Source organism: Vombatus ursinus, unplaced genomic scaffold (genome assembly GCF_900497805.2).
Source record: "Vombatus ursinus unplaced genomic scaffold, bare-nosed wombat genome assembly UNPS02014825.1, whole genome shotgun sequence".
NCBI lineage: Eukaryota > Metazoa > Chordata > Mammalia > Diprotodontia > Vombatidae > Vombatus > Vombatus ursinus.
The window spans coordinates 8390754-8407798 of record NW_020954603.1 but is presented as its reverse complement, the minus strand read 5'-3'; the positions used below and the strand labels follow the sequence as shown (position 1 = coordinate 8407798).

Genomic DNA, 17045 nt, shown 5'->3' with positions numbered 1-17045 from the left:
CACATGTTTTTCTTCCTTCTGTTTTCCTCGCTGCTTCTCTGTCTGATGAGGCCATCTCCGCTATCCATCGTCCTTGTCTGTATGATTTTACCAAGGAAGTTTCCTTTCTAAACCGGCCTTGCCCTTGGCTGCTTTATCTCTACGCTTGGCAGACAAGTCAAGCATTTGCCAACTAAAGCAGCTTTTAGACTCTTTTGGTATTTTCATTACAGCAATTGGTTTACATCAGTTAAACTTGTTATTTCCTTATGGGTGTATAAGGTTGTATGTTCCAAAGACCCTTGGTGGGTGGGCAGGGTCTCATTTTTTTGTATACCCCCTAGTGCTTTGCACATAATAAGGGCTCAATAAATGTTGGCTAAACTGAATTTTTCAAGCCTATAGCACTTCATCAGGGTTAATCTTTGCTCTCTTCCAGATCAAGTCAGTTGCATGGAATTTGGACGACAGCAAGCTGATTTCCTGTGGCACGGATGGTGCTGTGTATGAGTGGAACCTCTCCTCGGGGAAGAGGGAGACTGAGTGCGTGCTCAAATCCTGCAGCTACAACTGTGTGGGCATCTCTCCTGACTCTAAAATCATTTTTGCTGTTGGATCTGACCAGACCCTCAAGGAGATTGCAGACTCTTCGGTAAGCAAGACCATGACATTGGGAGAAGGGACAGGAGTGTACTGGAGCCAGCTTCTATGGGTTTGGGAAAGTCAATTGTTCAATTTTCAGTATGAACATTTACTCCTCAGAAAATAGCAGATACTATAAATCAAAACTTAATTCCTTGTTTTGATGATTGTCTAGACTTAAGAGTGTGATGGAGAAAATGTTAATAATACAGATTAAACTTAAAAGCATGTCTTACCTTTTCAGAGAGTTGGTTGTTAAACATCTACTGCCACACTCATGTGCTATATACTTTTTTTGGACAGAGTTATTAGACTAGTAGATTAGACTAGTAGACTAGTAGGCTAGTAGATGTATTACAATGCTGTAATACATTTTACCTAGATTTTAGGTAAGAATTTCATAAAATTTCCCATTTTTCTTTTGAAAGAGATATGGAATTAGATGCTAGTAGTTAGAACCAAAGGAGCAGGCTACCAGACATTCATGGTTGACTAGCTGGTATTGTGGATGAAAATCTCAGATTGGAAATCTCTTCAGTGGGTTACTGTAAGTGCGTAGGGCACCCCAAATATATCCTAGATAAAACTCGTATAGTATAGCACACCCTCTTGAACTATCCTCTCCCAACTCACACTTGCAGGTTCAAGGTACTCTATGGGGCTGCAGTCCTAAAAATATGACTCATGAGCCTCCACCCATGTGTTACCTTTAATAATTGACCAGATGACGCAGTTGGCTCAAAATAAAGATATTTACTGAAGTGGCAAAGCATGAAAAATAGAAACAAATCATTTCCTCCTTAAACCTGGGTCACTGTCTTCCCATCCCACACAGCATCAGTGGGAAGAATGGACACACATATAGAATGTAAGAATAGAGAGGTGCACATGCAGGAAACTCACACCTCTGACTGCAGGAGCACAACGTTCTTTCCTTCTTATAGTGTCTTCATGAGGTTCCCCCTGAATGCGGTATCTCTGCTTGGCAGGTCATTCAACTGAGATTCCTGAGCTCAATTCTTGCTTGCCAGGGCTAACTCTCTCCAAATTCACAAAGCTCCTCCAGTCTCGTGCCTTGACTCACAAAGGCCTACTCCACTCTGGGTGAAGAGAATAAGAGAATAAACATTTATTAAGCACCTGCTGTGTGCCAGGCACTATGCTAAGTGCTTTCCAAATATCATCTCACTTGATCCTCACAACAACCCTGAGAATGAGGTGATAGAGACATAGATGCTATTATTATCCCCATTTTACAGTTAAGGAAATTGAGGCAGAAAGAGGTCTAATGACTTTCCCAAAGTCATTTTACAACTAGTCAGTATCTGATGCTGGATTCAACTCGAGTTTTCCTGACTCCAGGCCCAGCACTCTATCCACTGCACCACCTAGTTTCTCCTACTGGGCATTTAGTTCACCTGCAAGACAGCACAACTGATGGGATATAACGAGGAGACAGAAATCCCATGCCCCCCCCCCCCACTCAAAGGGTGAGGAACAATTCTTTTTCAAGAGCTGGCTTCTTCTATAGCTGACTCTATTCTTTGATGCCAGAAGTCATACTTTTCAGGCTGATTCTTAACTTGACTGATTCCTTAGGGCACATCTTTCTATTTAAGGGCAACCAGGGGCATGGCCCATCCCTGAGCTAGTCAATAGCTAACTGCCTTCTGCTTCTGTTGTCAGATGTATGGGGTGCCCAGGAAGGACTGCACCTCTGGTGTGAGGGCTTACCGAGCCCTTTTCAGGGCTGCTTATCAGCTTTTGGTGTTCACCTACTACCCAGCTCTGACCTGTGGTTCCAAGAAGCTGTAGCATGCGCAGTGGCCACATTCCAGTAAAACCATCTTTGCAGATGGGCTAAACCAGGTTGAGGGTTCCCGACGGGCCTCCACCTACTGGAGGTGAGGAAGTATGTGCCCCAAGCAGGTGAAGCCTTCCCACAGTAGAGTGGGTGGATAAGAACATTTTGTTTCAATGGCCCATGAAGGCAGCTGAAGCAGGCACCATGGAGCTCTTAGAGCGTGGTCAGACACCCAAGACGTCAAGGTCATCCACTGCATCCAGAGCCATCACCAGTCATCTTGACTTTTGTCTTGCTGTTGGGCGCCAGCGATTGGAAGAAGGAGCAGGGCTGATGATTTCACACAACACTGCCTCACTTAAATCCAATTTATGCTCGAGTTGAAAGACATCAGTTATACCATTTTACTATTTCATTATTTTATTATTCAGTAAGTTTTACAATTTTCTAATTTTGTTATTTTACTATTTTATTATTTGTTATTTTACTTTGTTATTATTTTACTATCTTACTGTTTTACCTACCTCAAAGTCCTGTGGCAACAGGCTGGTGACAAAGCATCGGGTGCAGATGCACTGGGAGCTGTAGTCATGACCCTGCACGCAGGTAGCCCAGGCCATAGGGTTGTCTTCTCACCGGACCAAAGCAGCAGTGGGATTCGGCAGCTCTCCAGGTGTATGAGTAGCCTTTTAAGGACCACACTGCTCACCTTCTGGCATGAGGAAGGGGCTAGAGAAGATGCCCTAAAAATTGTATGCTTCACTTAACCCTGGCCTGCTAACCTCGAAAGGTGGAGATCCCACCCTCCCATCAAAACACAAAAACTACAAAAACTTTTGTGAAGATTATTCCACTCACCACTGGTACATGGAATGTTCACACATTTATGGATGACATGAAATCCATTAGAACTGAAAGACAAACAGCTCTTATTTCAAGAGAACTCGGCAGGTATCACATCCAAATAGCATCCCTGAATTAAACAAGTCTGTCAAATGAAGGCCAGCTTACCAAAGTCAGAGCTGGATACACGTTTTTCTGGAGTGGCCGCAGTGATGGTAGCACCATGAGGCTGGCGTGGGTTTTGCAATAAAAGCTAATCTAGTCAGCGAGTTTATATGCCCACCAAAAGGAGTGAATGACAGGCTCATGACAATGAGATTGCCACTTGCAGGAAAGTACCACACCACCATCATCAGTGCATATGTTCTCACCTTGACAAACCCTGATGAGGTCAAAGAAAAATTTTATGAAGACCTGGAGACCCTCATCATCAGTGGGCTGAAAGAGGACTATAATCCTGGGTGATTAATGCCAGAGTAGGCACAGACTACCAAACCTGGTAGGGAGTCCTTGGGAGGAATGGAGTCAGCAATAGCAACAGCTACTTACTATTGAAGATGTGCATTTCATGACCTTCTCATCACCAAAACCATCTTCCATTTACCTAAATGCAACAGAACTTCATGGATGCACCCTCGCAGCAAACATTAGCATTTAACAGACTATGTCATTGTAAGAGGAAGAGATAGACAGGATGTAAGAGTGATGAAGGCAATGCAACATGCAGCTGATCTCCAAGCTGATATTAGCTTAGAGAGTTGATCCTCTCCAAACTAAACATTTGCATTCAACCAAAGCAGTGGCCCCAAGGCATGAAAACTGTCAGCAGACTCAACAACAACAGGTTAGGGCACCTCTCCCTGTGTGAACAGTGTGTTACTGACTTGGAGGGACAGCTGAGCCAATACCCATTTACTCCTCTGGGCCAGAACATTCACAAACATCAATTTTGGTTTATTGAAAATGATGGGGAAATTCAAAAGCTACTAAATGAAAAACAAGAACTGTACAGGGTCTGCTGGCAAGATAGTTTGTCCATTTCCAAAATGGTAGCGTGTAACTCCAAGAGCAAAGTGCAAGCAAAGCTTAGAGAGATGCAGGATTTTTGGCTCAGTAAGAAGGCAAATGAAATTCAGCTTTATGCTGATAGTAACAATCCAAAGTTCTTTTATGGTGCCCTGAAGAACTGATTACTCAGTGCAGATGGTGCCACATTGAGTAGTGATAAGGACATGATCCTGGAGAGATGGGCTGAACACTTCCTTAGTGTCTCAACAGACCATCATCAACCCATGCTGAAGCCATTGACCATATACCTCAGGTTGATGTCGGTCTCTCTCTAGCCGAACTTCAAGCTGAAGAAGAGGTCTTGAATGCCATTGGGCTCCTCTCACACGGCAGAGTACCTGGTGCTGATTCCACTGCAGCAGAGATCCACAAGGTGGGGGTCCAATGCTCATACAAAAACTGATGGAAATCTTTGAGGTTGTCCCCCAGGAGTCCAAGGACGCTTCCATTGTCCATCTGTATGAAGGAAAAAGAAGTAGGCTGTCCTGTGACAACCACAGGAGGGTCTCTTTCTTTGTCATTGCTAGCAGGATTCTTGCCATAGCCCTCTTTAATCAGCTAATCCTTCATCTAAAAGATAGTCATCTACCTGAGAGCCAGTGTAGCTTCAGAAAAGGCTGAGGAGCAGTCGACGTGGTGTTTGCCGCCCGACAACTCTGGGCAAAATGCCAGGAACAGAACAGAGGTCTGTATACAGTGTCTGTCAGCCTAACCAAGGCCTTCAGGATTGTCAGTCAGGAGGGAAAATTATGGCAAAATGTGGTTGCTCAGAGAAGTTCATCAGTATTATACGCCAGTTTCATGATGACATGCTTGCCTGGGTTCTAGATAACGGATGATGCTCTCGTGCGTTCTCAATCACCAGCGGAGTGAAGCAGGGCTGTGTGCTTCCTCTCGTGCTTTGTTAGCTTGATGTTTTCTGCGATGTTGTTGGAAGCCTTCAGTGAGGACAAAAAATGGTGTCAAGGTCAAGTACTGCAGTGACAGTAAATTATTCAACTTGAAAAGGCTACAAGCCAAAACTAAAGTGGAGGGAGAGTTGGTGTGTGACTTTTTGTTTGCAGATGATTGTACGCTCATTGTAGCCTCTGAAGCTGAGATGCAACACAGTATGGATAGATTCACTGCCACTTGTGCTAATTTTGGCCTGACAGTTAACAATAAGAAAACAGAGGTTCTCCACCAGGCAGCACCACACCATCTATATGTGGAACCATCAGTTACAGCAAGTGGAGACATATTGAATGCTCTGGATAAGTTCACTTACCTTAGCAGTATACTTTCCAGGGATGTTACACGGATGACAAGCTCGATGCATGAATTGCCAAAGCTATCTCAGTGCTTGGAAGGTTCTGAAGGAAAGCGTGGGAGAGAAGAGGTATCAGACTGACTGCCAAACTGAAGGTCTACAGAGCCATTGTGCTGACCTCGTTTGCCTGTGAAACCTGGCCAGTCTACCAGTGCCAGCCTGGAAACTGAATCACTTCCATTTGAGTTGTCTTAGTAAGATTCTGAAGATCACCTGGCACAGTAAGGTGTCGGGCTCCGAGGTCCTCTCTTGAGCTAAACTGCCAGGCTTTCAAACTACAGAGAGTGCAGCTCCGATGGGTTGGACAGGGTGCTCAGATGCCTGCTCCAGCTACCTTCATGGCCATTGGAAGAAATTGTTCTCATCCGCCCGTTTCACAGGGGGACGTCTTTACGTGGTTGGGGTAGACACCCCTCCAACTCATCGACGGGTTTGAGGCCTGTCAGTTATCCTCAACCTGGTTTAGAATACAAATACAAGCAGGAAGACAGTCCCTGCCTTCAGGACTTTACCTTCCAATAGAGAAAACAGCACATCAAAAAAAAATATTGAAAAGAGTGTGGGGGTGGAGGGAGAAATGAAGGTCCCCGGCCCAGGGACCCAGGCTAGAAAGCAGAGGCAGGATGTCAGGGGGGCAGCCTGGAGAGGAATGAAGAGCTTGCTGGCCTGGGCCTCCCCCTTAAAATGGAGGTTCTGGGAGGAATCAGCCAATCGGAGAGAGGGCCCACAGAGATGGAGAGCATTTCCAGTCTGTGAAGCCCAGAGCTGGGGTGAGCTTGCAGGGCAGAAAGGCTTCTGGAGGCATTTGTAGAGAGAGTCCAGGAGCAGAGTCGGGAGGGTGGCCTGGAGAGGATGGTGGTGCTTTCAACAGTCATTGGAAAATTGAGAAGAGAAGAGGGCATGGGGGGAAGAATGATGAGGTCAGTTCTGGATATGTTGAGTTTGAGATGACCATGGGACATCCAGTTTGAGCTGTCCAATAAGCAGGACTGGGGCTCAGAAGAGAGGTTAGGGCCAGACAGAGATGAAAATCGAATCCATGGAAGCTGATGAAGTCACCAAGTGAGAGGTAAACAGAGGAGAAAAGAGGCTCAGGATAGAGCCTTGGGGTCACCCACAGTGAGGAGCCATCACGCAGGTGGGGAGGCAGCAGAGGGTTGCTGTGTCTTCTCTGGAACAGAGTTTTCTGACTCTTCCTCTTCTTTCTCCTTCCTCTGCTGCCTGTCTTTAGACTCTGTGTCACTGAGCAGGCATTTGTCACACACTGGCAGCGTGTGAAGGGCTCGAGTCGGGAGAGGGGAACCAAGATTTGGTGGCTAGCACCCGCCCTCTAAGGTTTGCTGCCTCATGTTGGCCACCGCTACCTGCCAAGGGCATCACTGGTGCCCGCAGGAGGAGGAGTCCGGCTCTGGTGTGGACAGGCTGCAGCAGAGGTACACCTGGGGACTCTCCCCCGGCGGGACGCCCCCACGGGGTCAGCCCCTGAGCAGAGCTCTCTGTGTCCCAGGTGCTTCGGGAGGTGTCTGCCTTCGATGTCACCTACACAGCTCTAGTCATCTCCCACTCGGGGCGCATGGTGTTTGTCGGCACCTCGATGGGCACCATCCGATCCATGAAGTACCCCCTGCCCTTGCACAAGGAATTCAATGAGTACCAGGCACATGCTGGGCCTGTCACAAAGGTAAGAGGGGCCCTCCCGCCCTCCCTCCTCGACTCTCCCATCCCTCATTGGCCCACTTCCCATGAAGAAAGGCTCAGGGTAGTAAAGATTTAAAGAGTTGTTCAGGTGTCTTTCAATGCCAAAGAAATGTTTGTTTGTATGGGTAAGATGATTAGGGTTAAGTGACTTGCCCAGGGTCACACAGCTAGTAAGTGTCAAGTGTCTGAGGTCAGATTTGAACTCAGGTCCTCCTGACTCCGGGGCTGGTGCTCTATTCACCGCACCACCTAGCTGCCCCTAATGCCAAAGATATGTTAGGAGGCTTCAAAGGACTCGTGGAGATCTTCCCTTCTAACTCCCATAGGACAGCTGAGAACAAGACACCCAAGCTCTAATGGGGCAGCACGTGGCCTCTCAGACTACAGGGAGTGACGCAGGGCGTGGGGTGTTAGAGACCCCCAGTGGGATGGCACCGGCTTTCAAGCTGGGCTTCAAGACTTCCTCATGGGATAGCACTGTCTCTCCCGTGGATTAGAGATGCCCTGATGGGCTGGCAGGGCCTGAGAAGGGGCCGACAATGAGCGAGCACTGTGTCTAACGTGGATTCATGAGTTAGGACTAATGTGCTGCACTGTCCACTAATGTGGACACGAGGGTGGGCAACCTTGGGGCATGAGCTGCTGAGCTGCTGCTGCTCCTTCAGAGCTGACCAGCCTAAGTGAAGCCCACTGGACAGTCAGTCTGGGATGGCCATACATACTTGGGAATGCTTTTCTTTCTGACTTCTAAAGAGGATATTCCCATGTTTAGAGATAAGAAGCTGAAGAAAGGACACTGAGAACCCTGTCCTCCCCTTTTCTCCATTGGTGCTCTGGACGGGATTTCCCTTGTCATTCAAAGGTCGGGGCGTGTCCTGTTTTTCTGGGAGAGATTTAAAGCTGGGCATGGCTGAGAAGTGTGGCCTCCACTGCCCTTTTAGACCCTGATCCACGTGACCTCTTCATTCCCAATCCTTCCGTCCGTAGATGGCCATTACATTCGATGACCAATTCCTGCTGACCAGCGCTGAGGATGGCTGCCTCATCACCTGGAAGGTCTATGATAAGGACGGCCGGGGTATCAAGAGGGAACGGGAAGTGGGCTATGCCGAGGAGGTGCTGGTCACTAAGACAGACATGGAAGAGAAGGTGAGGGCTGGACTCCGCTCAGATCTCCTCTGCTTGCCCCTTGTGCACACTCCTGGCCCGTTTCTGGCCAGGCCCACTGCACGAGGACATGGGAGGGTCCCCAGGAGCTAGGAATTCTTTGGCATGAGCATCCCCACTGCAGTCTCCTTGTTGGTGAGTGCAGACCCTCACCACAGAGACAACCCTCTATAGCTCTACCCGAATAGGCAGGGCCATCCTGGGGCCAGACTGACTGGCTTGAGAGAGCCGATGGCTCAATGGTTAGTGTGAGCATTTACACCAAATCTATAAATCAGGGCTGGATTTACTGTTTTGTTGTTTATTTAAATTTAAGAAAGTAGCATGTATGTATGTATATGTATGTATGTATATATCTATATACATGTATATACATACACATGTACATATGTAGCATGTGTACAGATATGTGTGTGTGTGTGTGTAAACTATGTCAAGAAGAGCCTGAGCACCTTCTCTGAAATTTCCAAGATCTTCAGGTGCCAGAGAGAAGTGGAAATTTAGGAAGCTAAACATGTTCTATAAAGGCGGTATCAAAAGGTCACGTTACACTGTAGTGGGGCATTTAAAACAGAGAGAGTGACTGCTTTATGATAAGCTAGTGTGAGCCACCATGGAGGGACTCACTGTAGACACAGAGGCTGCCACAAACAGGGGATCTCACCCCATCCCAGGGGGATGCAGAGTAGTGGTGGTTGCTAGATGGCTGTCATCAAGATGGTGGGACGCTCAGACCCTCTGCCCAGGAATGGGTGTGGGTGTTGGCAAGACAGTTCCCCCCCTTTTCCCAAGAGACTTGGAAAGAAAAGCCAGAAAGAGCCTCCTTGCAGGTTTGCAGTGGAAGGAAAACAGAAGAATTTGTTTTGCCTAACTATACATATTTGTTACAAGTGTTTGGCTTGGGTTGCTTTTTTCCCTTGGAGTGGGAGGGAGGGAAAATAAATGCTTGTTAAATGAAAAAATATTTTTAATAATAAATGAAAAAATAATTTTGAAAAAACCAATCCCTGTGATGCCAAGAAACCTGCCTCCCTTTTTGGAAGCACATCTATGAAAGCAGCTGTCAAAGAAAGGCACTGAATGTCATTTGTACCGTAGCCCCAACCTTAGGCCAGTTTTCCCATCCTTCATTAGGCGTAAGGCTGTGTTCTGTGGGAACACCTGCTGGGGCTAGGGCTGGGATAAAGCAGCCAAACAGTCCCTGTCGGTGAACTCAAACATTCTGCCGGACATAGGAGACATAGGAACCTTTGAAGAGGTGGGACCTTTCCTATCTTTCATTCCATTCCACACCCAGTCCCCCAGAGTGCCTACGTACAGATTGTAAGGTTCTGTGCCCAGGGGGTTCAGGGGCCGTTCCCCTCCAGCCTCAGGGCCTCACTTCCCCACCCAATCAGAAATACCTGCTGAGCACCTGCCATGTGCCAGGCCCTGAGCTGGACCCTGAGAGAGACCCAGAAAGAAGCCGTCCCAGGTAGAGCTTACCATCAGTCTGGTGCAGGGGAGAAGGAGGGAGGAAACCAGCTCATGAGAAGATAGCGGAGATGGGGAATAGATCCACAGAAGAGGGCACCTGGGTGTGGGTGATGTGAGGCACAGATAGACGTGCCCAGGTCGGCTCACCCGCCGCTCCGAGCCTTCAGTGTTGGGCACCCACTGCCCCTGAAGCTGGGGGCGAGGCTCGCTGACACAAGTCAGGTCCCTCCCCTCAGGGCCTCTGCCGGTGCAGATCATCCTAGCGCTGGGCTCTCCCTCCGCAGGCCCAGATCATGCTGGAGCTGAAGACGCGAGTGGAAGAGCTGAAGATGGAGAATGAGTACCAGCTGCGGCTGAAGGACATGAACTACACCGAGAAGATCAAGGAGGTGACGGACAAGTTCATCCAGGAGATGGAATCTCTGAAGACCAAGAACCAGGTGAGTCCTTGTGGCCGCCCGCCACCCGTCCAACGCTCTTCCTGGGCAGGGAGGAAGGAGAGTGGGTGTCGCCGTTCCAAAACCCCTGGGTCCTAGAGCCAGAGAAGATGAAACGGGGGGAGCGGCTCAACTCCGAAGGGTTGGAGAACACGAGGGCATCTAGAACCCACTCCGGAACAGGTGACAAGGACAGATAGGGCATGTATTAATCACTTACTGTGTGCCAGGTTAAGCTGTGATGAGCACTGAAGATACAAAAACAAGATGGTCCCTCCTCTCGAGGAACTTGCCACCCCTAAAGAGAGGTGGAAAGTCAGGGAGAGGAGACTTGGAAACCCCTTTTTGGAATGACATTGGAAGATCACCTCTGGTGCTCACAGCAGCAGTCTTTTTAAATAAGCATTTACATCATGCCTACTGTGTGCCAGGCACACTGCTAAGCACTTTACAGTCTCACTGGATCCTCACAACCACCCAGGCTGCAAAAAGAAACACGCAGAACACATCTGGGGAGCAGACACCTTCCGGACAGGCTTCGTATCTGTAAGCCATAATGAAAAGCAAACCACCAGAGCCAGAGCTGTGAAAAGTGCAAAGTGAAAAGCCCCGCCTCCCTCACAAACCACCTGCTAGAGGACTGAGAAGCAAAGACTTTGGGGGACTGAAGCTGGATCCTCTCCGCAAAGCCATGAAGTGGTGGATTCCAAGGAGACCTATCAATCCTGGCTCACCAGCAAAGTGTTTCCCCAGCCTCCTCCCTGGTGCAAACCTGATGGAAAGCATCCCATGTGTATTACCAGAGCCCAGGGTGGAGAGGGATGCTTACGGTAACCCGTGGGGGAGCAGGGGCCCTGGTCACAGTTCCAGGGTGGAAAAGAATGTTTGTGACTACTCACAGACCAGAGCACAGACTAGGAAAGTATTAAACATACCACTCCTTGGATCATACTACCTTGGGAGAACAGAAAACAGACTACCAGAACTAGCTCTGAAAACAGCTTCACAAAAAATCTGAAGCTTGGGACGGTGGCTCTTCCACCCTGGGAGCAGAGCCCAACTCTAACATAAAGTTAAAAGTCAAGACACAGTTGGAAAAATGAGCAAGCAACAACAACAACAAAAGAACCTGACTATAGAAAATTACCATGGTGACAGGGAAGATGAAAGCAAAACAATCAGAAGGCAACAAAATCAAAACTGCTACATCCAAAGCCTCAGAGAAGAATGTGAATTGATCTCAAGCCCAAAACATAAATTCCTGGAAGACCTCAAAAAGGATTTTAAAAATCAAATAAAGAAGGTAAAGGCAAAATTGGGAGAAGAAATGAGACTGATGCAAGAAAATCATGAACAAAAGAGTTAACAGTTTGATAAAGGAGGCACAAAAGATACTGAAGAAAATAACACCTTAAAAAACCAGAATAGGCCAAATGGAAAGAGAAGCACAAAAATGCACTGAAGAGAACTCCTTAAAAAGTAGAATTGGCCAAATGGAAAAGGAGGTACAAAAGCTAACTGAAGAAAATAATTCCTTAAAAATTAGAATTGGGCAAGTAAAAGCTAATGACTCCAGGAGACATCAAGAAACAATAAAACAAAATGAAAAAAAAATAGAAGAAAATGTGAATTATCTTATTGGAAAAACAACTGACCTGGAAAATAGATCAAGGAGAGATAAATGAAGAATTTTTATTGTACCATCTAAAATCCATGATTAAAAAAGAGCCTAGGGATGGCTAGGTGGCACAGTGGATAGAGCACTGGCTCTGGAGTCAGGAGGACCTGAGTTCAAATCCAACCTCAGACAAATGACACTTACTAGCTGTGTGACCCTGGGCAAGTCACTTAACCCCAATTGCCTCACAAAATAAATATATTTTTTTAAAAAAGAGCCTTCATCTTTCAAGAAATTATCATGGAACACTGCCATGATATTCTAGAACCAGAGGGTAAAATAGAAATTGAAAGAATCCACTGATTGCCTCCTAAAAGAGATCCCAAAATAAAAACTCCCATGAAATTCCATAGCTCGCAGGTCAAGGAGAAAATATTGCAAGTAGCCAGAAAGAAGCAATTCAAATATCATGGAGCCACAGTAAAGGTAACAGAAGATTTAGCAGCTTCCACATTAAGAGATAGGAGGTCTTGGAATATGATATTCTGGATGGTAAAGAAGCTAAGATTTCAACCAGGAATCACCTACCCAGCAAAACTGGGTATAATTTATCAGGGTGGGAAATGGACATTCAGTGAAATAGAGGGTTTTCAAGCATTTCTGATGAAAAGACCAGAGGTGAATAGGAAATTTGACTTTCAAGTACAAGACTCAAGAGAAGCATAAAAAGGTAAACATGAAAGAGTAATCATAAAGGATGCAATAAAGCTAAACTGTTTATATTCCTACATGGGAAGATGATACTTGTAACTTCAAAGAATTTTATCATCATTAGGGCAGTTAGAAGGAGTATATATAGACAGAGAGCATAGGTATGAGTTGAAAATGGTGGAATGATATCTAAAAAAATAAAATGAAGGGGTGAGAAAGAGAAATGCACTGCGAGAAGGGGGACGGGAAAGGTAGAATGGGGTAAATTATGTCACATAGAAGAAGCAAGAAGAAACTTTTATGGTGGACAGGAAGATGAGGGAGATGAGGGCAGTGCTTGAACTTTATTCTCATTGGAATTAGCTCAAAGAGGTAATAATATATGTACTCAGTTAAGTATAGAGATCTATCTTTTTATTGTTGTTCAGTCATGTTCAATTCTTTGTGACCCCATCTGGGGTTTTCTTGGCAAAGATGTCAGAGTGGTTTGCCATTTCCCTCTCGAGCTCATTTTACAGATGAGGAAACTGAAGCAAACAGGGTTAAGTTACTTGCCCTGGGTCATATAGCTAGTTAGTGTCTGAGGCCATATTTGAACTCAGGAAGATGAGTCTTCCTGATTCCAGGCCTGATACTCTATCCACTATGCCACCTAGCTGCCCAAAATCTATCTTACCTTACAGGAAAGTAGGAGAAAAGGGGGTGGAGGGGAGGAGATTGTGGTGAGGTGTTAGTCAGAAGCAAAACACTTTTGAGCATGGATAGGGTGAAAGGAGAGAGTAGGATAAATGGGGGCAGGGGTGAGGAAAAATAGGATGAAAGGAAATACACAATAACTATAACTGAAAAAAAATTACAGCAAGTTTCTCTGATAAAGGCCTCATTTCTCAAATATGTGGAGAACTGAGTCAGATTTTTATAAGAATACAAGTCATTCTCCAGTTGATAAATGGTAAAAGAATATAAACAGGCAGTTTTTAAAATTAGTTGTGGAATAGGTTAAGTATGCAAGACACAGTAGTCAATGACTATAGTAATCTATTATTTGATAAACCCAAAGACCCCAGCTTCTGGGATAAGAACTCACTCTTTGACAAAAACTGCTGGGAAAACTGGAAAAGAGTATAGCAGAAACTAGGCATAGATCAAAATCTCACACTATATACCAAAATAAAGTCAAAATGGGTTCATGATTTAGATATAAAGGCTGATACTGTAAGCAAACTGGGAGAGCAAGGAATAGTTTACTTATCAGATTTATGGAGAACAGAAGAATTCATGACCAAACAGGAGATAGAGAACATCACGAAAAGCAAAATGGATTAACTTTGATTACATTAAATTGAAAAGTTTTTGCACAAAGTCAGTGCAACCAAGATTAGAAGCAAAGTACAAAGAATTTTTACAACCAGTCTCTCTGATAAGGGCCTCATTTTTAAAATATTTAGAGAATTAAGTCAAATTTCTAAGAATACAAGTCATTCCCTAATTGATAAATGGTCAGAGGATATGAACAGGCAGTTCTCAGATGAAGAAATTAAAGCCATCTATAGTCATATGAAAAAATGCTCTAAATCACTATTGATTAGAGAAATACAAATCAAAACAACTGTGAGGTACCACATCACACCTATCAGATTGGTTAACATGACACAACAAGAAAATGATAAATGTTGAAGAAGATGTGGGGAAATTGGAACACTAATGCATTGTTGGTGGAGTTGTGAAATGATCCAACCATTTTGGAGAGCAATTTGGAACTATGCCCAAAGTGACATAACACTGTGCATACCCTTTGATCCAGCAATACTACTTCTAGATCTGTATCCCAAAGAGAACATAAAAATGGGAAAAGGACCCACATGTACAAAAATATTTATAGCAGCTCTTTTTATGGTGGCAAAGAATTGGAAACCGAGGGGATGCCCATCAGTTGGGGAATGGCTGAACAAGTTGTGGTATATGAATGTAATGGAATACTATTGTGCTGTAAGAAATGATGAACAGGCTGACTTCAGAAAAACCTGGAAAGACTTGTATGGTCTGATGCTGAGTGAAGTGAGTAGAACCAGGAGAACACTGAACGCAGTAACAGCCACATTGTGCAATGACTAATATTGATAAACTTAACCCTTCCCAGCAATACAAGGATCTAAGACATCTCCAAAGGCCTCATGATAGAAAATGCTATCCACATCCAAAGAAAGAACTATGGAGTTTGAATGCAGATTGAAGCATACTATTTGCTATTTTTTTTTCTTCTGTTGTGTTTTATTTCCTCTTTCTGGTGGTTCCTCCTATTGGTTCTATTTCTTACTTACAACATCACTAATGTGAAAATATGTTTAATAGGAATGTATATGTATAACCTATATCAGATTGCGTGCCATCTTGGGGAGGGAGAGAAAAATTTTAAACTCAAAAGCATATGGAAGTGATTGTTGATAAATCAAAATAAATTAATTTTTAAAAATTAGTAAATTAATTTATTTTTAGTGTTCAACATTCACTTCCTTAAGATTTTGAGTTCCAAATTTTCTCCCCCCCCTCCCCTACTCCCACCCCAAGACGGCATGCAGTCTGATATAGGTGCTACATACACGTTCACATTAAACATTTTCACATTATTCGTGTAAAGAAGAATTAGAACCAATAGGAGGAACCACAAGAAAGAAGAAACAAACAAAAAAAAAAAGAGGAAATAGTATGCTTCGATCTACATTCAGACTCCATAGTTCTTTCTCTGGATGTGGATAGCGTTTTCCATCATGAGTCTTTTGGAATCATCTTAGATCCTTGCATTGCTGAGAAGAGCTAAATCTATCAAAGTCAGCCATCGCATAATGTGGCTATAACTGTGTACAGTGTCTCCTGGATCTGCTCACTTCACTCAGCATCAGACCATACAGGTCTTTCCAGATTTTTCTGAAGTCTGCCTGCTCATCATTTCTTATGGAACAGTAGTATTCCATTACATTGATATACCACAACTTGTTCAGCCATTCCCCAATTGATGGGCATCCCCTCAATTTCCAATTCTTTGCCACTGCAGAAAGTGCTGCTATAAATATTTTGTACATGTGGGCTCTTTTCCCATTTTTATGGTCTCTTTAGGATACAGACCTCGAAGTGGTATTGCTGGATCAAAGGGTATGCATAGTGTTATGTCACTTTGGGCGTAGTTCCAAATTGCTCTCCAGAATGGCTGATCAGTCCACCGCTCCACCTGCAATGCATTAGTGTTCCAATTTTCCCACATCTTCTCCAACATTTATCATTTTCTTGTTTTGTCATGTTGGCCAATCTGATAGGTGTGATGTGGTACCTCACAGTTGTTTTGATTTGCATTTCTCTAATCAATAGTGATTTAAAGCATTATTTTATAAGACTGTAGGTAGAACAGGCAGTTTTCAGACAAAGTAATCAAAGCTGTCTATATTGGTGGAGTTGTGAACCCATCCAGGCATTCCGTAGAACAGTTCAGATCTGTGCCCAAAGGGCTTTGACCCAGCTACTATTAGGTCTGTATCCCAGGGAGATAAAAAAAAACAAAAAGGAAAAGGACCTATATGTACAAAAATATTTATAACAGCTCTTTTAATGGTGGCAGAGAATTGGAAATTGGGGGAATGTCCATCAGTTGGGGAATGGCTAAACAAGTTGTGGCATATGATTGTGATGGAATCCTATTGTGTTATAATAAATGATGAGCAGGATGCTCTCAGAAAAACCTGGAAAGACTACCTGAACTGATGCTGAGTGAAGTGAACAGAACCAAGAGAACGTTGTACACAGTAACAGCAACATTGTGTGATTATCAACTATGAATGACTTAGCTGTTTTCAGCAATACAGTGATCCAAGATAGTTCCAAAGTACTGATGATGAAAAATGCTATCCAACATCAGAGAAAGAACTGATGGAGTCTGAATGCAGATCAAAGTAAACTATTTTTACTTTTTTTATTTTTCGTGTTTGTTTTTGGTCTTTGTTTTCATTTGCAGCGTGACTAATATGGAGTGACTTCACATGTATAATCTCTATCAAATTGCTTGCCCTCTCAAGGAGGGAGGAGAGAAAAAGAGAGAGAATTTGGAACTCAAAATTTAAAAAAAATTTTTTTTTAATTTTACATGTAATTGAGAAAAAGAGAAGGAAAAAAAAGAATAAAACAATAATAATAAATGTACCTTCATCTCAGGGTTGCCGGATCGATGTGCTCTAGAAAAGTGAGCAGTTGTTTTTGTCTCAAGCCAGCAGGGTCCTCTCTTCGTGATTGCCCCTGGGGTTGTGC

General features: G+C 44.5%; 1 protein-coding gene and 2 long non-coding RNA genes across 6 annotated transcripts in view; 1 reads left to right on the top strand and 2 right to left on the bottom strand.

Moving 5' to 3' along the window:
- Positions 1-17045, top strand: part of CFAP57 (cilia and flagella associated protein 57) — a 59123-nt gene that overhangs the window by 26896 nt on the left and 15182 nt on the right. For all 3 annotated transcript variants that reach the window (XM_027838135.1, XM_027838136.1, XM_027838137.1), the window contains exons 10-13: positions 419-631; positions 7153-7326; positions 8331-8492; positions 10271-10426. In XM_027838135.1, coding sequence (XP_027693936.1) covers positions 419-631; positions 7153-7326; positions 8331-8492; positions 10271-10426 — 705 coding nt within the window. The remainder of the gene's footprint in view (positions 1-418; positions 632-7152; positions 7327-8330; positions 8493-10270; positions 10427-17045) is intronic.
- LOC114024907 lies at positions 1360-2885 on the bottom strand. Its single transcript, XR_003566966.1, has 2 exons — positions 2415-2885; positions 1360-1721 (listed from the first exon to the last, which is right to left on the bottom strand). It is a non-coding gene; the product is annotated as an uncharacterized LOC114024907 (long non-coding RNA).
- On the bottom strand, positions 3625-7219 carry LOC114024906. 2 transcript variants are annotated; one of them, XR_003566965.1, is made up of 4 exons: positions 5859-7219; positions 5604-5688; positions 4926-5274; positions 3625-4792 (listed from the first exon to the last, which is right to left on the bottom strand). It is a non-coding gene; the product is annotated as an uncharacterized LOC114024906 (long non-coding RNA). The 2 variants fall into 2 exon arrangements; XR_003566964.1 differs by having other exon boundaries at positions 3625-5274.